Source organism: Caenorhabditis elegans, chromosome V (genome assembly GCF_000002985.6).
Source record: "Caenorhabditis elegans chromosome V".
NCBI lineage: Eukaryota > Metazoa > Nematoda > Chromadorea > Rhabditida > Rhabditidae > Caenorhabditis > Caenorhabditis elegans.
The window spans coordinates 6694980-6716591 of NC_003283.11; the positions used below are offsets into that span (position 1 = coordinate 6694980).

General features: G+C 36.4%; 5 protein-coding genes, 3 non-coding genes and 1 pseudogene across 12 annotated transcripts; 4 read left to right on the forward strand and 5 right to left on the reverse strand.

Annotated features, from left to right (window-relative positions):
• Nucleotides 1–197: 197 nt before the first annotated feature.
• On the reverse strand, nt 198–2673 carry W02F12.2 (Alkaline ceramidase). Its single transcript, NM_001383326.2, has 6 exons — nt 2562–2673; nt 1530–1686; nt 1379–1481; nt 1197–1334; nt 1038–1150; nt 198–647 (listed from the first exon to the last, which is right to left on the reverse strand). The coding sequence occupies exons 1-6, from the start codon at nt 2670–2672 to the stop codon at nt 451–453; spliced, it is 819 nt and encodes a 272-aa protein (NP_001370798.1). The 5' UTR covers nt 2673; the 3' UTR covers nt 198–450.
• W02F12.9 lies at nt 1124–1267 on the forward strand. The gene has a single exon (NR_068953.1). It is a non-coding gene; the product is annotated as an Unclassified non-coding RNA W02F12.9 (non-coding RNA).
• Nucleotides 2674–2891: 218 nt separating the features above from the next.
• Nucleotides 2892–3022, reverse strand: W02F12.10. The gene has a single exon (NR_068954.1). It is a non-coding gene; the product is annotated as an Unclassified non-coding RNA W02F12.10 (non-coding RNA).
• Nucleotides 3023–8077: 5055 nt separating this feature from the next.
• On the forward strand, nt 8078–9594 carry era-1 (Embryonic mRna (mRNA) Anterior). Its single transcript, NM_072297.6, has 4 exons — nt 8078–8187; nt 8236–8509; nt 8561–9241; nt 9291–9594. Exons 1-4 carry the CDS (start codon nt 8108–8110, stop codon nt 9420–9422), a joined length of 1167 nt encoding a protein of 388 aa, NP_504698.1. The 5' UTR covers nt 8078–8107; the 3' UTR covers nt 9423–9594.
• W02F12.4 (Exonuclease domain-containing protein) lies at nt 9570–11955 on the reverse strand. Of its 4 annotated transcripts, NM_001269139.2 has the most exons (7): nt 11918–11951; nt 11719–11861; nt 11522–11673; nt 11219–11461; nt 11069–11176; nt 10125–10313; nt 9572–10074 (listed from the first exon to the last, which is right to left on the reverse strand). In NM_001269139.2, exons 1-7 carry the CDS (start codon nt 11918–11920, stop codon nt 9707–9709), a joined length of 1206 nt encoding a protein of 401 aa, NP_001256068.1. In that variant the 5' UTR covers nt 11921–11951; the 3' UTR covers nt 9572–9706. The 4 variants fall into 4 exon arrangements, with proteins under 4 accessions (NP_001024184.2, NP_001024183.2, NP_001256068.1 ...); NM_001029013.4 differs by lacking the exon at nt 11069–11176 and having other exon boundaries at nt 9570–10074; nt 11503–11673; nt 11918–11955; NM_001029012.4 differs by lacking the exon at nt 11069–11176 and having other exon boundaries at nt 9570–10074; nt 11219–11473; nt 11918–11953.
• A 121-nt stretch (nt 11956–12076) lies between these two features.
• On the reverse strand, nt 12077–14122 carry dlst-1 (Dihydrolipoyllysine-residue succinyltransferase component of 2-oxoglutarate dehydrogenase complex, mitochondrial). The gene is made up of 7 exons (NM_072299.6): nt 14055–14122; nt 13960–13999; nt 13832–13912; nt 13524–13780; nt 13096–13466; nt 12595–13045; nt 12077–12450 (listed from the first exon to the last, which is right to left on the reverse strand). Exons 1-7 carry the CDS (start codon nt 14109–14111, stop codon nt 12316–12318), a joined length of 1392 nt encoding a protein of 463 aa, NP_504700.2. The 5' UTR covers nt 14112–14122; the 3' UTR covers nt 12077–12315.
• Nucleotides 14123–14143: 21 nt separating this feature from the next.
• On the forward strand, nt 14144–14296 carry W02F12.11. The gene has a single exon (NR_068955.1). It is a non-coding gene; the product is annotated as an Unclassified non-coding RNA W02F12.11 (non-coding RNA).
• Nucleotides 14297–14598: 302 nt separating this feature from the next.
• Nucleotides 14599–15700, reverse strand: sna-1 (Small Nuclear RNA (snRNA) Associated protein). The gene is made up of 5 exons (NM_072300.7): nt 15492–15700; nt 15326–15405; nt 15028–15278; nt 14923–14979; nt 14599–14874 (listed from the first exon to the last, which is right to left on the reverse strand). Exons 1-5 carry the CDS (start codon nt 15504–15506, stop codon nt 14717–14719), a joined length of 561 nt encoding a protein of 186 aa, NP_504701.2. The 5' UTR covers nt 15507–15700; the 3' UTR covers nt 14599–14716.
• A 4310-nt stretch (nt 15701–20010) lies between these two features.
• Nucleotides 20011–21323, forward strand: W02F12.1 (annotated as a pseudogene). Its single transcript is given in 7 exon segments — nt 20011–20092; nt 20135–20252; nt 20263–20318; nt 20424–20812; nt 20833–20978; nt 21058–21205; nt 21264–21323. Coding segments are annotated over 7 exon segments (999 nt in total).
• Nucleotides 21324–21612: the final 289 nt, after the last annotated feature.

Sequence of the window (21612 nt, forward strand, 5' to 3'; positions counted from 1 at the left end):
CTTTTGTAAAAACATTGGGAAAAAAATTATAAAACATTATAAAATGAATTTTTAACTATTATCTAATAAAAAACTATCAAGTTGGGATATCATCCGTGACAGTTGTTGAGTTTCCATTTGTATCAAAAACTGGCACTGCTACTTTGCTGAAAAATTTTAAAGATTTTAGAAACAGTATATTTTAAAAAATATATCACAAAAAACCATTTATCAACACAGATTCACGTTCACAAATACATTGCACAAACGACACAAAACAAAAACTGGACAGTACATGGATAAAACTAAAAGGGCATAGACTAAGGCTTCTACGCAGGCTCAATAATGCCTACCAGGCACTCTTGTAGGTACACAGGCATGCATTTTTCTTCCTGTGTAGAATGCGTTACAAATACAATTTTCCCTCCGTTAGTTTGATGGAATTCTAACAGAGGGATATGCCATATATACTCACTGAGAACGTTCTTTGAGCGAAATGTACGGGAACGAGAAGATCGAGCCGTTCTTGCCCGGAAAATAACGGACTGCGGCTGTGTATTTGTGAGTTTTCGTTCTGCTCTCAATATCAATCATCGAGAACATGATGAAAATTGTGTAGCCGGCAAGTCCGGCGAGCAAATGGAACAGAGCATGGAGGTATGGGGTTCCTGGAAACATCAATTGCAAAAACTTACCTAACACTGAATTGCAAAATTGGTTTTGAAAAACTGTATATTTAATTTTACTATCTTTGCCCGATCATTACAAAGGTTATCTTGCGAACCTTTAACCGAAGTTTTGAAAAAAGTTTGTTGAAGCTAAGTTCACTGGAGCAAAACTTTTCTAGGTAAAACAATGCGAAATAGTTCTCAAAATCGAACAAATTTAACGTTTTTTATTGGAAAAGAAAGATTTATATTATTCAACTAGCATTTGAAACTAACAGTAGATACTGCCCAATATTTGAAACAACTTATCACTAGATATTTGAAATTTGGTCTTATTAAATGTGAAGTACCTCAGTTTTTTTCAAAAAATTCAGTATACCAATCACTCACCCAAATAAAGCCAAAAATCGCAGAGAAGACGATCAGCAAACCAGAAGGAAAATGCAACTCCCCAAAGTGCAAGAATTCGACTTGGAAATGACTCGATGTCTGGGATTCCAGACCTGAAAATTTTTATTTTCATTCAAACAGTCAAATTTGAAATCTTACTGTTTTCCTTCATAGTTTATCACTACAGCAGCTGGAATGGAAAACAGCATCAAAGCGATTGCATTGAGATTTGGTTCAAGGAAGCAGAGACCAGATACGAGAGCTGTTACAATTAGAACAACCCATCGGACGAGAGTTCTAGAAATTTAAAAGTGCAAAAGCTCACAAATATCTAAACTCACAATCTTTTTGAGAACTTCTCTGGGAACCATTTCATAACTGGAATGTAGACGACAAGGAACACTGTTATAATCCAAACTAATGACAGTTCATCGACAAGTTGACCTTGAGAAAAAAGTATTTAGTAAGAAGAGCAAACTACTATCAACTTACCAAATAAGTTGAGAGTTGCATGATAATATGTTGAAGCTAATCCATTGAAAGTGAGTAACAACTGAGGGAAAATCAAACCACCGTTCACATCATGAAGATATCTTCGAAGAAGCATTATATTGACTAGTGGAAGGACAATGATCGGCAGATTTGTGCACTGGAATTAGTAATATAAATAAATTTCCATATTTGGTATCAATTTTAGTGACGAACGGGATTTTTTTTAGCTCCACTTAAACCATGAAAAAAACTAGACCACTAAAACTACAATTTCGAAAACCACTAAAATGTCTTGAATAAAGTTAAAGATGTTTAACTAAAGAAATTTAATATTTAAGACAAAAATTATGTGATGCCCTCGAAATTTTGATATTTCAAGCTTTTTTCGTAAGTTTTACAACTGAGTACATTCTTCGATTCACACACTATTCCATGTTACCACATTTCCTCTACTTTTTTAATTACTTTCTTACCGCGAAACCCGGTACATTTTCCAGCACTTTTAGATTTTAGATTTAAAGTTTTTTATCCATTTTGGACATTAATTTTTTTTATTTTATGTAATAGCCGTACCCCGAAAATCTTTTCTGAAATGTTTTATTTTTAATTTCATTGGTAGTGGAAAATTGATCAAAACGTGAGGCTAATATGCATTTTCAGCCTTACAATTAGAAAACCACCATTCCCAACTTCAAATATTTTCTAATTGTAAGTCACAGTTCTTTTTAAAAAATCAGAAACCTCCCCGTTCTAAATTTCTACCATACATATTTTTTTTCCTAAACTTTAGTTAACACCGAAGCCATACAACATGTTGCTTGGAGACTACACGAAATATTATGCTACAAACAAATATTAGCGAATCGAAAAACGAAACATTTTAAAAGTCCACTATGCGCAGAGTTCAATGAGCAATTCGAGATAAAAAGGTTTCTTGAAATTATGAATTGACATTTCTTCATAAATGTAAAACTTATTATCATAATTTTTTTGAAAACTTTTTCAAAAAAACTTACGAAAAGTATAACTTACTGTATTTGCGAATTCTGCAACATATGGTAATGTCTGATATTTGTAGGCACTTTCACACCATGCATGACCAGATTCATACTCAAACCACCGGTTTATACTAGAGCTTTCCATTCTGAAAATTTCTATAAAGAATGAAACTTCAAGACTATGTACAAAGAAAAAAAAGATGTAATGTTCAAGAATGAACATAAAATTACAAAGAACAACGTAACCAAATGACCTGTCATAAAGAGAATGAGAACCTGATCTAACTAGTAAAAGTTGGAGAAATGTTGGGGTAGAAGAAAGGCGTCAAAATTCACGAGATCGCTCTTGCCAGGTATGGTTGACCGATGAATGTCTGAACTGACAAAGAAAAATGCGGGAAAATTTGAAGAAAAAAGCAAAAGACAAAGGCCAGCTATCATATGTCATCCGGTTTCTATGGTAAAAAGTAATTTCCGATGTGAAAAACGGATGAGGCTGGGGCCACAACCACGAGGGGCACAAAACGATTTTAGTCATCATATGTAAGGTGGCGGGACGAAAAGGATTGTGTTGACACGGGGGTGCCCCCTCGAAACATTGAACGAACTAGTGTCTATGTAAACTCATCGGAGCACATGTCAATATACAAATTCATTGGAAAGTAGTTACTTTGGAGCTAGAATCGTAAGAAAACAAAAAATTCTTGAGTGAATAAATCGAGAAAAGATAAGAATTAAAAAAATGTATATGTGAAACTATTGCTAACACGAATTGAAAACTACAGTTTTGACAATGCCAAACATTTATGGAGGTGTTTTGTTTCTAACGCACACGTACTAAAAATTTGAGAAATCAAATAATTTTTAGTCCTACTATTTTCAAATTGAACAATTCAATTATTATGACATAAAATGGCCTAAATCGTAAAATCGCTTTCATAAAATTACGAAATTTCTATCAAAAAATCTAAATAAATTAGACTTCTAAATCCAAAAATGGACTGCATTTTTGAGTTTTATGACAGTTAAAAAAAGAGATTATTTTTACGATAATATTAAACTGACAAGTAATTTTGGAAGACATTCGCAATTCTAAAATTTGAATGAAAATTTTAATATACGAAAATTACCAAATTTTAGCCATTTTCAGCGTATTTTGAATAGTCTGACACTAATAGAATCACACAAAATGTCTCTGAAAAATCTATCATCGGAAACGCAAACTCATTTCAGAGCATGCTTCGTCACATTTTCTAAAAATCTTTTGTCTTGCTAAAAACAATGAACGACTCACTTTTGGGTCATAGCATCGTTTAGTGAATGGAAGTTATCAAAAATTAATGAGCAGCTCAATTGTCTGGCTTCCAGCTCATCCTTTGGCCAAAACTAGGAATTCAGTCTATACACTATTTCAGGAAATTCGCAAAAATTTGGTTAAGATTTAAGGCCAAAAAATTAATATTGAAAAAAATGAGGGGATTGAATTTAAAATCCTAGGCATATTAGTCTGCACAGAAATGCATGACTTGTGTCTAGGGAAGATTTCAAATTTCCATAGAACTTCCTAGAGTCAAAATGAAGAGCACGGCACTTTTTATATGGTCTGTGCGCAGAAAATGTGTTCGTTAGGTCACAAAAAGCAAAAAGCTCAGAGATTAGGAAAACGGTGGAGGACACGAGATACTTCTCTCCGACACTTGTCTTTTCGTGTTTAACCACACTACAAACTACACCATGACACGAATATGACTGTTTTATTGCAAAAGATATCATAATTGTTGTATTTTTAGAGATTTGAAAGAATGATATCATCTTTCGAGACTGATCTAGAAATGGATTGTATTTTGTGTGAAGGGAAACACTGAAGTTAGGATTACTGTGTTTTTCAATTAGTCTTAAATCTAGTAAGTCAGGTAAGACAGGTCGGATTTGAAAGATATCAAACAATATTTTACGAATACCTTAATCCCTTACTTAAATCACTCGGTTGATAGTTGATATTCCAGTAATTTCAGATTGAGCTTTCAAATTGCCGACAAACTATGTTGTATTTCATATTGTTGTAGCGGGCAATTTCTAATCTTACTAAAAGTGACCAAGCAAACTTGTCTTTAATTTGGATATACCTAATTGCAATCAGAAAAACATTAAATACTATGTTTTCCTAGTTTCTGAACATCTAACCGTAATTTTGATCAACAAACAATATAAAGATTTGAAATTAATTTTCTGCAATGAATAACAATGAAAATAACTACGGTTACCGCCTAACTTTGCTAGGTCAGTTTAAAAGTCACTATATTCTTCTTAGGTGATAGGAGTCTTAACAGAATTTGTATTTTTATCTAAGAAAATATCACTTTTTGGATGTTCAGAATAAAACACTAAATAAATCATAATCCTCTGCCATTTCAAAGATTGATTTCAAAAAAGCAAAGATAAGGAGAAAGCGTCACTCAATGGCAACGGCGAAAAGAACCAGCGGAGGTCTATTGCGGGTTTGCGGTAAGAGCGAAAGGGCGCGGAGAAGACGTCACATCACCTGCGGAAACAGAAAACAAGAAAATATGTGTGTGTGGCAACCCTTCTCACCGCAGTGAAAGTTCCTCACGGCAGGAAATGACTTGGACCACCTCGCGGAAAGATGAATGAGCTGCGAAGAATGTGTTCTGACAACTGGTAATTGTACAAAAGTATTGCGAGAATCGGCAAGAATTATTCAGAAATAATTGGGTACTGCCTGGATTGTGAATGAGGTGATTATTGAATATGAGACACATGAAAAAGAACGGAGATGAAGGAAAAATGTTGTAATAAAATAAGAAAGGTGTGAAAGGAGGACACTGATTGCTGTGTTTTTCTAGAGAAAATAATTTTGATAAGCATTTAGAGGCGTTTTATAAATAGTAACTTTCAGATTAAAAAACAATATCATAGACTACTGTAACTCCTCTATTAATACTAATTTTCGAAAGGGGGGGGGGTTTGAAATGAAAATAGTTATAAATAAGGTAAGCTTATAGCACATCAGAACAAATTTTGGTAACCTTCTAGGCTCTAGCAAGACAGTCTGATTGCTCAAAAGATCAGTTTTCCACAAAAAAATTTTGAGCTCCAAACTTCTTCAGGAAGCACATTTCATACCAAATCACTATCCCCTCGTACTCTATTAGACCTGCAAAATTAAGTTCAAAGAGTTTTGAACATTTTTTTTAATAAAAGAGAGACCATATGGCCATCCTTGATGCCCCGGATGCTTATATAGGCTGTAAAACTATTTCTAAAGCCGTTTGGACAATCAAAGTAGATACGTTTAGCTTGGCGAATCGAACAATTTGACCAACTGATCTATAACCCAAATCAAGAATGATTCAAACTAGCCGAATATTCTGGACTGGGGGAAAATCAACAATCTGGTGACGAATCTGAAAGGAACATATTTTGATATGAAACATAACGTTGTGAGAATTAAGCGAAGAACACTAAATTGTCACGAGAATTAGTGAGTGCAAGGGTCCGTCATTTGGTAATGACCGACTAGTTTCATTCAAAACAAATTGGTCGATAAGATGAGTGAAAAGAAAGGAAAAAGGAACAAAAGTACTTTTGAATAGTATCTTCTTTTCCCGACAACACCCTCCTTTTTCAAGACAAAACAATTAAACAAAGAGGAGGGAATTCCAAAGACTGTCCTTTTCCCCCAGGTCACGCAAAACGCACTACTTGTCTCATCCAGTTCCAGGATCATGCCATCTTTTGCAACCGCAGATGCCAAAAGCATAGAAAAGGCAGATAGCAAGACAGAAAAGAAGAAGAAGCTGTTGGCCACTACAAAAAATGAAAGAGGGATAGCAAAGAAGAAGCTGATGGCGCCACAAGCATAAACGATTTTGTGAGGCGACAGTGTTACGACATACGCATCAGTGAAACATTATCCCAAACCAATAGGCGAACATCTTTTCTTTGTCACTGCCATTGTATATTGGCAAAAAGATTGTGTTGATATGTAAGAAGAACGTACGTTCGGACGAGATGTTTGAGATATTTTATCAATTGAAAAAGGGCTTCATTGGGCAGCAGGGGAAAATAAATTTATCCACTTTCAGCAGTAAATTTGCAAAATGGAAGCTTTTGATCTTTTTACTGAAAATCAGCAAAGGTTGCCGCGAACAGTTTTTCGAGAAGGTTTATTTCATACATCTTTCATATTTTCTGTTCTCTCACCTCATTTGAAGCTGGAATACAGTATGGTAGTGAGGAAATTATTAAAAATTATTTATATGGTGCTAAATTTGCCAAATATCATTTTAAAAAACCTCTCGAAGAATTTACGACAATTTTTTAGTAAGATCGTAATTCCTGTCAATTCTTCGAGAAATCTAAAGAATTTTTTAAACATTTTTGTATTTGTCGATGACTTCCAAATAAATATGGGAAAGCTGAGTTTTTTCCCGCTTTTTGACTCGAAATAAAAAAGATTTCAAAATGAATAGTTTTAGTCAGTTCCCCAGAGACCGTACTCAACCTTTAAACCAACTAATTTTGATCTTTGTATTTAGTTTTACAACCTTCGAAACCTCAAGGGAGGCTGTAAATAGTTCAAGGGCACAATTATTCGTTTTTTTTTCTGTATTCCATGATTTTGACATTTTACATCTGTTCTACCTGTTTTCACTATTTTTTCCGTTTCGATAAGAATGTCCAAAATTTTTTGCACTGACTTTGTTGGTTTTACAAATGAAAATTTTTTACCTCTTCTTGTCTGCCTCAATGCTATCACTTTCCTCTTTTGTTCAAGATGCATTGAGTGTACGACGCGCACTGTCAAAGATCACAGGAGATCGTACAACTTAAAATGTCACGGACATGGAATTTAGTTTAAATTGCCACATTTACAACCTCGTCTCTTGTTCTCAACACCACAGTTTGCAGGGAAATGATTCTAGGGAATTTCTAGTGAATTGGAATACAATACAACAATAGGCAGGCATTAGGCATATGGTAGGCACGCAGGCAGACATGATAAAAGCTCGTAAATGCAACTCTTGACGTTCGGTGAAACACTCGTAGGATCAGAGCTGCGTTTTATTGCCAAATTTCTGCTCTTGAACTTACGGTATCACTAATGTGATACCTGGGAAAACACACGTCACGTTTTCACAAAAACATTTTCACAAAACATATTTCAGTTCACGCCTATTTCCAATCATGAGGAACACTTTCCAAAAAAGCAGCGAATATTCGAATGATTGCTGTTCACAGAGTACAGTACACTGCAATAAATTTACCGTCTACCGTATCCTAATAACTCGTGGCGAGACACGAGTGTGCAAAACCGCTCCGCGCCTTTAGACCGTAAGCAATAGCAAGATTTTCTCCTCGATCTATTTTTTAAAAATATTTTTTTAACCGTTTTAACTTGATCCCCTAATTTCTACAAAACATCGCCGCGAAAATAGAAAAATGGCGGGAAAAATTTCCATTCTACCTTTCTGAAAATCAGATTTCAATCATTTTATTCAAAGTTTTTATCTCTTTTCTTCTAAAATCAATCGATTCTTTAACAAATTTTCAGAAGTTATGGCGGATCTCACAGCGTTGATTGCGATTATCAGAGACTGGTACTCGGCGAGTGTTCAGAGAAGACAAATGATTGAGAAGTTAGTGAAAAATCAGAGTCTGTTTTGAAAAAACCCCTTTTTTTTCAGCTCACATATCATCCCTTCATCAGAATTCAATATTTTTCGATCAGCACGGATGGCTGGTGATGACGTTCCATCGACTTCTGGAGCTCCTCCAGGAAGCTCGTCAGCTCCAACGCCTGCTGGAAACCAAGTAGCTCCGATGCCTGCAACTCGTCCTAGAGAAGCTGAATCACAAAACGCAGCACAACCCGGACTGAGTACACAAATTTGGCGAGCGATATGTCCATTGTGCGGTAGTAATCGAGTTTCCAACACAGAGGAAAACACTAATGTCCCGGTTTGTAGCATTTAATCTCGTTATTTCTAATCTAATTTCATTAAATTCCAGGTTACCGGTAACGTCACCCCCAGAGATGTGCAAACTGATCAACCAGTCGCTGATCTGCAATCCCCTCCGCTATCCCCGTCGTCGTCAGTAGAGCAATCCGGTTCACTTCCTCCTTTACCTGAATCTCCTGCGTCACAGGCGAATCGAGAATCAACATCAGCTCAACCGAGACTAGATCAAATACCCGAAGATCCTTCCGAAGCTTCCATGGCCAATCAAACTCCGTCTGAACAGAGTTCTAGAGATCGAGACTCGCAGTGCTCCTGCCCAAGTCGTGCTCCTGTCGAGGACCCTGTGGCATCTTTTGAATTGAATGATAAAGATAGCATCTCAATCCCTTCAGACTCTGGAGCTTCGCTTAGAACAGGATCCGCAGGTTCCGGAGGAGAGCCTGAAGTTCCACTGGCTCAAAACAACCCGGAAGCAAGAGGAAGAAGAGAGTGGCTGCAACATCAAAACGCTGTTGGTTCAGGCGACACACCAAGCACGAGACCATCAACTGCGGAAAATAACTCTGACCACGGTGAAGGACCTTCGGAGCCACAAAATCGTCCTCCAAGTCGACCTGAAGACGACGACGACGACAGTAATAAGCCATCAACCTCAGGCTTTATTCGTAAGGGAAAGTCACTGAGCCGTCAAATGAAAGTCTCTGTGGCTCATTTTTGGAATGAATATAAGGTATATCTTGATCTCATCGCCGTTGCCGATCGAAAATGATAATTTTCAGACCGTTTATCCATCTGAACGCCTTCCTGCACCAACCACCTCGCCTGGAAGCCCAAAAATCAACGACGGAAAAGAGTGCTGGCTGGACTCGTTCAAGAACCGAACTATTGAGCAAGACTTGTTCACTTTTTGAAAACTCAACTATCCTATGTAATATTTATTTGGACTTATATAATTAATTAACCTGTAGATTTTCGATTATGTACTCACCTTATCCTATTATTTGCATAATTTGACTAGAGTCACATGTAATGGGTCTAATTGTGATAAATAACATTTCTTGCGAGTATGAACTTTGTATTATTTTCAATTCATTAAGGTGGATACAGAAAAAAATATTGATATTAGGAGGTGCAAGTACAAGTGAATGTGAGGATCTGAAAAGTGAAAACGAGGAAAAATACTTAATAAGGAAGGTTAAAATGGTAAAGCAGAAGCCGAATTATTGGCATATCGAGTGAAATCATTTCCGTAACTAAGGCAAACATGCATCAGAGCTTCGGTATCTTGTTGAGCGTAGTGAGCAGTATATTTTCCACCAACGAGATCTTCGTACAGAACTGGCAAGCTGAACTTGTTGTTGGTATGCTTGTATGTCCAACTCCCAGCTCCAGTTCTCACAAATCCATCTCTTCGAATTCGTTTTTTGAGGGAAGCCGAAAATTTCTCCCAATCCAGAATATTCGCAGGATGATCCGTTTCCTTTGGTTCATCATTTTGAACTATTTCTTCGACGGAATCATCTATTACGACACGCTCCGATTCGTCAACTTCTTCGATTTTTACTGAAAAAAAATAAATTGAGAAAAAAAAAACTTATAAAATCCTCACAAACCTTTCGGAAACTTGATATATTTGCAGACCGTTGCAAGTTCTTTGACTATCGTATCCTCGATTTCTCTCGCCATCCAATAACTGTCAATAAAGTAGATATCCTGAGGAATTCCAAACTCTTCGAGCACTTCGTTTCGCTGCAGCTCTCCGTAGATGACGCGTAGATCATATTTGATAGCGTTATGGGCAACTGGAAAGATAAAAGATTGAAAAAAATAAGGTTAAGAAATTAAGGATAGCAGAACTGAAAATAGTGGAAAATATTATGAGAGTCCGGAATTCTGAGAATGCGTATTGCGCAACATATTTGACGCGCAGAATATCTTGTAGCGAAACATACAGTAATTCTTTAAATGACTACTGTAGCGCTTGTGTCGATTTACGGGTTTTATTTTTGAAATTGATTTATTTCCGAATAGTGACAGCGATATAAATTACTGTAGTTTTCGCAACGAGATATTTTGATATTTTACGCGTCAAATATGTTGCGCAATACGCATTTTAGAATTTTATATTTCCGTAATACATTAAAACAAATTTTCCTAGATTATTTGCCGCACAATTCATTTAATCTTGCGTTCCCATTTGCCATAAGTTATGGGCGGCTATTATTGTCGTCCTTTTGCAGTAAAAAAATAGAGTCAAAATATAGAAAACCTGACTTGTTTCTTAAAATTGACACTTGTTTCAACTAAAACATTTGAGAATGTGCTCTCAAAATTGGCTTGAAAGTTGCCAATTACCAAATAGCATATTTTTCGAAATTTATTTTCTGCAACGGCCACTTTCTCAAATGTTTTAGTTAGAATAAGTGTCATTTTTAAATAAATCAAGTGATTCTCTATATATTGACACTAATTTTTAACTAAAAATGTCGGAACAACATGGTGCAACAGGTAATTTAGTAGAATTGCCGAAATTATTTTTTTTGAAAGACTTATTTACTCAAAAGTGCTGGTTTCTGTAAACTATTAAAGAATTGAATCACGCCGGGCCATTCTTCTTTAAATGTGTTATTCCGTTGGCATTCCTTTTTTGAATGAACAATTATACCTGAAAATTGAATTTTTCAAATTTCAATGAACTCTTCCAAACCTTTTCCTCCAGCCAATCGGAATCTTTCATAAGAATTCCATTCTGTTTCACTCATCATCGTTGGATTAATCTGCCTCGTGTGTGTACAAGTAGGAATAAACTTTGCTAATGGTTTTTCTGATCCAGGATTTTCAATATTCCACGTAATATCCTTCTGACGCTCGGCTTTCAATTCATCAAATTTTTCACTCGATATCGCCATAAAACTCATTTCAGTGATGTAAGGAAGCTCATCTTTTCGTGCTGAAATTCAAACTTTTTGAAGGATTTAAAATTATTCTTACAATTAGAAAAAAAACGAACTTTCAATGCAAAGATTATTCAGCACATTATAATGTTCTTCAGCTTTATTGAATGCTCGTGCGTGCAAATTTCGTGTATCTTCATTTTTTATAAGTCCAGTACATTCCAGATCGAAGAACACGTATGTTTTGATAAACTCTCGAGAGTAGGCACTGAAATTGAAAAAATATATTTCCAAGAAAGGAAATATTAAACACCTTCTTTTCTGAATCTGTTTTGTTGGACTGGCTTTCAGTAGTATGGGTGGTCCTCTCTTCCGTTCTGGAGTTACATCGCCGTGTAGAGTCCACGTGGCTATTTTTGAAGGTGTCGTGGTTGGAGTGAAATCCGATGACCGCTTCTGAAATTAAATTCAACATTGCAATATTTCCTCTAATGATTTTTTTTTCAACTCACCATTATTTCAACCGTTCTCACTTGCCAGGAATACCTGAAAGATGACATTGAACTTCTTATCTTTTATCAGTGATCACCTTCTCATTGCCAAGTGACGTCATAAATATCGAAATCAAAAGTAATGATTGCCAAATTTGTGTGATTAAAGACTGATGAAGAAGTGAAATATTTGGTTTTTATTTTTTTAATAATCAATACTAGCTTTTGAACAAGAAAACTCGGATAATAAGGGACAGTCGAACATAAGGGGTGAATGACAAGCTAGACGATACATCGTACCTATGATTTACGGTTGATTACTAAACGTTCAAACGAAAAATTAAAAATTTTGTGAAAGCATGACCAAGGAGGCATAGAAAAAAGAATTTAGAAAAAAAGGGGCGATAAAGATTTAAGATTTAAAGATTCATGAACATGATTCGTGGATCCTCGACGGCGGTCTTGATCTTCTTGAGGAAGGTGACTGCCTCTCTTCCATCGATCAATCTGTGGTCGTAGGTCAAAGCGATTTGCATGATTGGTCGGATCTCTGGCTGAAAATTGAACAAATTTTTATGAATCATACGTTTTTGTTTCTATATATTTTCAGTATTATAATCATTTTAGTTAAATTTAAACATTTTGAAATTCGAATTTGATAATTTCTATCAGTAATTGGAATAAAAATGAAAACTTGCCTTTCCGTTGACTGGAACAACACGATCAAACACTCCGTGCATTCCCAAAATTGCACTTTGTGGTGGATTGATGATTGGGGTTCCGAACATGGATCCGAAGACTCCACCGTTAGAAATCGTGAAGGTTCCTCCCTCCATATCTTCAACAGCCAGCTTTCCGTCACGAGCCTTCACTCCGAGATTGGCAAGTTCCAATTCGATTTGAGCATAATTCATGCTCTCGACATTTCTCAAGACTGGAACAACGAGTCCTTTCGGTGTAGCAACAGCAACGGAGATATCGACAAAGTGACGGTAGACAATTTCGTTTTCATCGAGAACGGCGTTAACAACTGGAGATTCTTGAAGAGCGTAGGCGGCAGCGCGGACAAATGGAGACATCATTCCGAGCTTAACTCCGTGCTTGGCAACAAAATCCTTCTGATAAGTCTTTCTCATTTCGATGAGGCTGCTGCAAAAACACGAAAACTTTTTTTAAAAACCCAGAAAACAACAAAAAACCTCATATCAATCTCATTGAAGGTAGTAAGCATAGCATAAGTATTCTGAGCATCCTTCAGTCTTTGAGCAATGCGCATGCGCATTCTGTTGGCTTTAACGCGGACTTCATCACGGGCTCCGGTGATTGCGTGGGATGGATCAACTCCCTTTGGAACAACGACACGAGTGACTGGGACGGCTCCGACTGGAGTGGAAGATGATGGTGTTGATGGTGGGCGAGCAACTGGTGGAGCAGATTTTGGAATATCCCCAGAAACTGGCTTTGGTGGGGCAGCGGCAGTCACAGCTGGCTTCGAATCTTCCTTGGCTGGAGCTGGTTTTGATTCTTCTTTGGCTGGCGCTGATTTTGGTTCTTCTTTAGCTGGCGCTGACTGAAAAAAAAACAAATATTATAATTCAGTCACTAAGCTGTACAAAAATTAACTCACAGACGAGCCTCCGCCTGCTCCTGGCTGAAGTTTATAAAGCTTTTGCTTGGCTGTCACTTTAGCTCCATCTTCCACGAGAAACTCGACAATTGTTCCGGCTTGTGGAGCTGGTACTTCAACCGAAGTTTTATCCGTCTCAATCTCAGCGACAAGTTCGTCTTCGTTAACATGATCTCCCTTCTGCTTTAGCCATCTAATATCTCCTTCCGAAATTGATTCAGCAAAAGCTGGTCCTTCGACGGTAATAACATCGCTCACTGTGATTTGAATATGAGATTTTTGAAAAGTATTTTTCATTTAAAACTCACTTCTTACTGCACTCATGTGGAAGTTGGCTGAAGATGTAATTCTCACATTTTGAACGAGTGGTTCCAACAAACTGGTCTTAGCTGGAAGAAATTCGATTATTTTAATATAAAACGTGTAAACTTCCTACCTTGGAGGCTTGGCTGTGCAGAAGAGGCAGCAGTTACGCTCTGGAAAACGGAATACGTATTTTTTTTAACTAAAAAATAAATGAGAAATGCTCACTTGTCTCGCGGCTCTGGAAAGAAACCGATGAACTGATACTGCACGTCGCCCGAGCATTTTCGGTTACCCTGAAAAATAGCGTATTAATATTTTTTGCGCAAAACAATTGAAATATGTTCTAAATAACTCCTCATTCAAAAATATCAAGGAATTTTAATGCAACAATTCGAGAAGTGGGCGTGGTCGGACGGGCGCTGGTCTGCAACGCGCGCGCGCGTTTTTCGCAACGCCACCGCACGCTTTTCGTTGGATCAGAGTTTTTCGGGATATTTTTCGGAATATCAATAACATGAAAAATACGTAGATTATGAATCGCATGACATATTTTGCAGTGCAATTAATCATAAAAATAAAGTATACACAAATTTTCACTTTGATTTTTTCAATTTTCTGTAGAAATTGTATTTTTTCTGTTGCATTTCTGATAAACACACACAATTCGATATAACACGTGGGTTTGCCCATTTGAATGTTGCAGAATCAAAGATATCGAAAACCAGTTTAACATTGTACCACTGGCTAGTTGATAAGCAGAAGATCGATGTGTGATTAGAAAATGTTTATTTGTGATTTTCGAATTTGAGAAACATAACGACGGCACAGTTCAAAAGTGAAGTATAGAAATAGTGAATAGAAAACGAGGATGAATTGATTAGTTCAGTTTACACGCTGAAATCTCGGAATGGCGCTCCGGTTTTCTTTTGGAAGTCTCGGACTGGTGAGACTGCTTTCGGAAGTGTGATAATTGTTGGCAAAACAGGCCGATAGACAGGAACGTTTGATGTAACTTGTGGAGCTGCATAACCGTATGGACTCGAGGCTGTAATAAAATAATTATAAAATGAAGAAAATATTCTATGCAACTCACCAAAACTTGGGTAATATTGAGATCGAGGCATTTGATATACAGGCTGTGGTGGATTTGCTGAAACATGACGCCAATTATTTTCAAATGGAAACTCAAACTATTTACCTTTAAAATTGTGAAATTCCTGTTGTAATGTTGGCCAAAATGTAGGATCAGCGGAGTTTGCAATTTGAATTGCTTGTGCAAAGCCAGCACCATCTACTTTATCCAGCAACTCTCCAAGGACTGCATCGATGCTTTTCGGGCCTGATTCGACATTTATTCCTTGATGAGATGCGAGCCTTGTTCGTAGATCACGATCCCAGTCGGTGAATCGTGTCACTCCTGCATTATAGTCGGCAGATCCTCTTTGCAACCTGAAAATATTGAGAAATTATGTGAATAAAATATATATTCGACTGACGCGTTAGCATTTTTCCACTTTTCGAAATTTGCCGCATTATCGGCAATTTGCTTTTCGATTTCGGCGATAGCTGCGTAGTCCTGAAAACAAAAGAATAGAAGATAATCGATAAAACAACGAGAAAAACAATATCGTCGACTTCCATTGGTGGGCTCTGCCTACCTACCTTCTTGTCGGCCATTTTCAGAACGAAAAATTGAAAAATTAATGGAAACAACTAATTTTCTGTTTAAAAACAAAAAATCAATCTCGCTTTCAAGACTTGAAATGTTCTGAAACCCCCTAGAGAAACGAGACGAGAAAAAATTTTGATTCGAAAATCGTTGAGGGGTGCGGAGTGTCGTAGCGCGCCTTGTTTATTTTTTGAGTGCTTATGGTAACTGGCTTAATATTAGGTCTACGTTGAATAAAACAACAAATTCATATTTTACCTTGAACAATTGTAATAAAACTGAAAATTTTGTGGTCATAGGACACTGATTCAGAAATATTCAGACTTAAAAGTGATAAAATATTCTGAAACTGACAGAATTTTAACTAAACATCGGATAGAAGTTTACGAAAATACACTCATTCATATAGAACGTCCAAAAAGACTAGAACCTGGGGTCAATTCTGTATGAAGATGATCATGCTCCTGATCGTTCTTCTACCTTATCTGATTTTTTGATGGTATTACATCCTGCGTTGCTTCTGATTTTTCTCAACTTGACTTACAAGGGAAGTCTTTGAGGGGGTCCGTAGATTTGGGGTTCTCATGTTAAAATTCCTACAGAAGAGTGTTAGTTATGATCTCTCCAAAAAATTTAGCTGCCCCGGTCAAGTTTCAGCAAAGTTATGACGTTTTGAAATTTCAGTTAAAAACACCATTGAAATCCACTGTCTTACCATGCAATCCACGCAAATCTCAGCTTGCGTGACCACCGAAAATGTGACATCCGCCACATTGAGTTGAAAAATGTCCTCGGTGGCCGAGTTGGGAGTGCGCGCGTCCGATAAGAATTAAGCTTTGGTTCGATTTCTTCTATTTTTGAAATATTTTTGTAAGTTGAATAAAGTTGTAAAGCAACTCATTCAAACATTTTTGCGCATTTTTAAAGTGATTTTATTCTTATTCGGGAACCTAGAATCCGCACTTTTGTCCGCACTTTTCCGCACTTTTTGTCCGCACTTTTTCCGCACTTTTTCCGCACTTTTTCCGCACTTTTTCCGCACTTTTTGGAAATTTTTATTTTTTTCATTTTTGCTCAAAATTTCTTGATCAACTCCAAGCAAAAAATTCAAAAAATTTCATTTTTCTAAACAATTATGAAGTTGCTATGTTGTTGTTCAGAAATGTATGAAACGTACATTACACAAGTTTTAACTCTCTATTCGCAAGTAAACCGTCGAAATGATCTACATCTCACGAACTTTGTGCAAAATATTTAACCAACTTTGAAGTTGCATAACTTCGTTGAGATAAATTATTTTGAAAAATGATCAACTAACAAAATGTTTGTTGAATAACAGTGAACAAAGTTTTAGTTATAAACTTTTTGATACCTCCAGCTACAAAGAAGAAAACAAGGTTGGCATTTGGCTAGTTTTTCTATTAACATTGTGTTTTGGAAAACGGTCACAACTTTTTGGTGGCTGAAGGTATCAAAAAGTTTATAATTAAAACTTTGTTCACTGTTATTCAACAAACATTTTGTTAGTTGATCATTTTTCAAAATAATTTATCTCAACGAAGTTATGCAACTTCAAAGTTGGTTAAATATTTTGCACAAAGTTCGTGAGATGTAGATCATTTCGACGGTTTACTTGCGAATAGAGAGTTAAAACTTGTGCAATGTACGTTTCATACATTTCTGAACAACAACATAGCAATTTCATAATTGTTTAGAAAAATGAAATTTTTTGAATTTTTTGCTTGGAGTTGATCAAGAAATTTTGAGCAAAAATGAAAAAAATAAAAATTTCCAAAAAGTGCGGACAATGATTCTAGGTTCCCGAATAAGAATAAAATCACTTTAAAAATGCTGCAAAATGTTTGAATGAGTTGTTTTACAACTTTATTCAACTTACAAAAATATTTCAAAAATAGAAGAAATCGAACCAAAGCTTAAATCTTATCACACAGGTAAAGCGCCACAGGTTAGTGGCAGGTGAATGGCAGGTTAAAAGCCGCCAGCAGGATAGTGTCAGCTTAGTATCAGGCTAAAAGTCGCTGTCAGGCTAAGAGCAGGTTAGTGTCAGCTTAGTGATTTTCGCTCAAATTTTGAGAAAAGCGCGTCAGGTGAACGGCGAGTAAGTGTCAGGTGATGGGTCAGATGAGTGAAAATGGAAGTTTCAGAAACCGAGTGAAAGTTCATAAAAATGAGTTTTATGTTCATTCGTGTAAATTTCTGAAAAAAAAATTTCCAAAAATACAGTTTCGGGGTTACCACACCGGATCATGAACCGCGGCAGGTTAGTGGCAGCTTAATGGCAGGTTAAAAGCCGCCAGCAGGTTAGTGTCAGCTTAGTATCAGGCTAAAAGTCGCTGTCGGACTAAGAGCAGGTTAGTGTCAGCTTAGTAATTTTCGCTCACATTTTGAGAAAAGCGCGTCAGGTGAACGGCGAGTAAGTGTCAGGTGATGGGTCAGATGAGTGAAAATGGAAGTTTCAGAAACTGAGTGAAAGTTCATAAAAATGAGTTTTATGTTCATTCGAGTAAATTTCTGAAAATATAATTTCCAGAAATACAGATTCGGGGTTACCGCACCGGATCATGAACCGCGTCAGGCGAGTGTCAGGTTAAGAGCAGGCTAAGAACCGGCAAATGGTAACTGGCAGGTTACTGTCAGGCAAAGTTTTCTTGGCTCAAAAACATTTTTCAGTACGATCAGTTACGTTTTAGGGAAATTTTCGAAAAGTAAAAATGTCTGAAAATAAATATTTCCAGAAATACAGTTTTGGGATTACCGCACCGAATAATGAACCGCGTCAGGCGAGGTGTCAGGTCAGGAGCAGGCTAAGAGCAGGCAAATGCCAACTGACAGGTTACTGTCAGGCAAAGTTTTGACTGACACACCAATAATGAATGGATAAAACTGAATGTTAAAAAATATTTTGCTTGGGTAGGAAATGTTTATTTTATTATTTTCCAAAGTTTTCATGGCTCAATCACACTCCTGACCAAAAAAATACCACTGTCAATTTGGCGTGTTCATAGAAAGTCAGTACTTCCAAATCCAAAGGGTCCCCCCTTATGAAAATTTTCTAAAAAATTTTTTCGAAATTTTTTTTTGAAAACTTTTCATAATTTGATCAGATGTTATAGAAAAATGTAAAATTAATTGTTTTTTTTAGCTTCGATGTTCTGAACACGAGTTCAAACAAAAACCTGAGGTATTGTAGAACTCCTAAGTTCAGAAAAGGCATTTACTTTGGATGCGTATATCTCAAAAAAATTTTATGGCAAAGTGATCAACTACAAAGTTGTTTATTTTAATCTAAAGTACAATTTTGTAGTTGATGATATTTCATCAAAAAATTTCATGGTCGAGATAAGGTTGTGTGAAATGCAGCAACTTCATGCTTGTATTTTCTTCTTCTTTTTCTGTTTGTATCTCGGCCATCAAAATTTTTGATGAAATATCATCAACTACAAAGTTGTTCTTTAGATTAAGATAAACAACTATGTAGTTGATCACTTTGCCATAAAAATTTGTTTCACGGAGATATACGCATTCATAGTAAATGCCTTTTTTGAACTTAGGGGTTCTACTGAACCCAAGGTTTTCGTCTGAAATCGTGCTCTGAACATCGAAACTTAAAAAAAAACAATCAAATTTACATTTTTCTATAACATATGAACAAATTAAGAAAAGTTTTAAAAAAAAAATTTTCGGAAAAATTTTAGAAAATTTTCATAAGGGGGGACCCTTTGGATTTCTTTTTTCAAAAAAAATCCAAAATTTTTTTTTCAAAGTTAGTCAAATATTTATCAGATATAGTAAAAATATGTTTCCCTAACTGCATCTATGTACTTTCTTGACAAATGTGGTGCTTTCGAAAACTAAGAAACTGTAAAAACCTATATTCCTCTAACTGATCTACCTACTATGCCAGTTTTTCGAAGTCATGTCCCACATCGGGCAAGCAAGATATCAAAAAGCTGTCAACAACAAACTTTATCAGGTTGTTATAGAACATGTTTCATGTTTCATAGTTTCTTGCTTTCTGTGCAGAGTACGGAGATATCATAAGCCAAAAATAGTAATATTTGACTCATAATTAGGTGCTCCTACCTGCTCAGCCATCCGAGATGGCAAAAAGTTACAATAAGTAATTTGTCAATCCTGTTATTCCTAACAACTTTTTAGTTGACAAGTTTTTCATATTTCAGCTGCCTGCGGAGCTAGAACATTTTGGAAGTACTGACTTTCTATGAACAAGCCAAATCGACTGTTGTATTTTTTTTGCCCAGGAGTATGATTGATCCATGAAAACTGTGGAAAATACTAAAATTTACATTTCCTACACAATCCAGCAGTATTAAATTTTTTTGGAAGAAAAAATGTTTCCCAAAAATTTTTCATAAGGGGGACCCTTTGTGGAAAATATTTTTAATTAAATTTTTATTGAACTCAATTTTTTTTCAATTATTTGTTGGTTTCAATCACAAATCACATTTACGACTCAAAGTGATTTTTTCTTTTCTACGACTTCAGTATAAGAGCGAGAAAGCATTTCAAAAGAAGCTCCAAACTCAGATGGCAACGACCCTCCGAAATAACGGTAGCGCGCCCTCTTTAGCGTAAATCCTCCTCATCTTTAGCGTAAATCCTCCTCAATTGTTTTTTCACGATTTTTTCTTCCTTTTCTTCGATTTTTCTTTGTTTTCTTCATCAATTCTTTGATTTTTCGGCAAAAATAATTATTTTCCGTATATTTATTGGTGTTTCAGCATTTTCGACATTGACGCGAACGATTGGGATGGCACGGAAATGGCTGGATGAGAGAATTACCGGCGGTGGCGACAACATTGCTTCGCGAAGAACTAAAGATGGAAGAAAAGGTTAGAGTTGAACTCAAAAATGAAGTTATTCATAACAATTTATGTTTTCAGAGTCGTGCAGAGTCGTCGCCTCTTCGACATTGACTACAAGCGTCCGCTAAACCACCTCATCCTTCCATTTTGATGAAAATCAACATAAAAAGGAACTAAAAAATGAAGAAGCTGTGAAGTAGATTCAAAAGAAAGTAGAAGAATCGAGCCTCACGCGAATACTTTGACAGGCAAACACAAGTTAATAAGAGATGCGAACAATTCTCATCGATTGGTTCAGCGATGCCGTGAAAGAGTACAATTTCCAAAAGGAAACATTTCATCTCGCGGTGATCCTCGTGGATCTTGCTCTCCCAATGTTCAATATTGATAAAATGCGATTTCAACTGGTTGGAATGACGTCGATGATGATCACAGTGTATGTTCATAATAAAATATTTCAATGTAATGTAAATTTTAAAAATTTTAGAAAATACGACGAAATCTTCCCACCAGCCGAGTACCCGACATTATTTTGATGGAGCGATTCTTGATTGGAAAGCTCGAATTTGTCGTCGCTAAGCCCACACTATCTTGGCTCGGATCATGATTTGCAAAGAGAATTAACCTTACAAAGTGAGTTTTAAAATCATAATTTTTTAGCGTTTGGAAAAAACTAGCGATTTCTCTCAACTTTAACGTTAATTTGTTATAGAAAGATGCGGAATGCTGTCAAACTCCTCGAGCTGTCGCTGATAGATGATCATTTTCTACGTTACCGCCCATCTGATGCTGCTTAGAATCACCGAATCAACAATTCGATCAAGTGGCTGCTAATAATGGATCCAAGGAATCGGGAATCGAGACGAGGCTCACACTAAGCCGAAATATTAAATAATATTTATGTTTTTTTCCCTTCTTTCCAAATTTATTTTTTCATTTTTCATGTTGAATAAACACAATTTTTGGCAATTTTTTTAATAAACAAACATTTTAATAAACAAAAAGCAGTATTCCCGGTATATATGGGCCTAATACGGAATCTAAAATAACCTGACACAAACCTGACGTTGACCTGTTGCCGGCCCGCGGCGGCTTAGTGTCAACTTGACAGCGGGCCGCGATTTCACCTGCCAGTTGTTCTCCATTCAGCAGCCAGCGACCTGCTGGCAGGTTGCCACTAACCTGACGCGGTTTACCTGTGCAGACGCGCGCACGTTTTTGGTTAGAAATACTATTTTCGACATTTGTTCCGGGCTTTTTTGAAGTA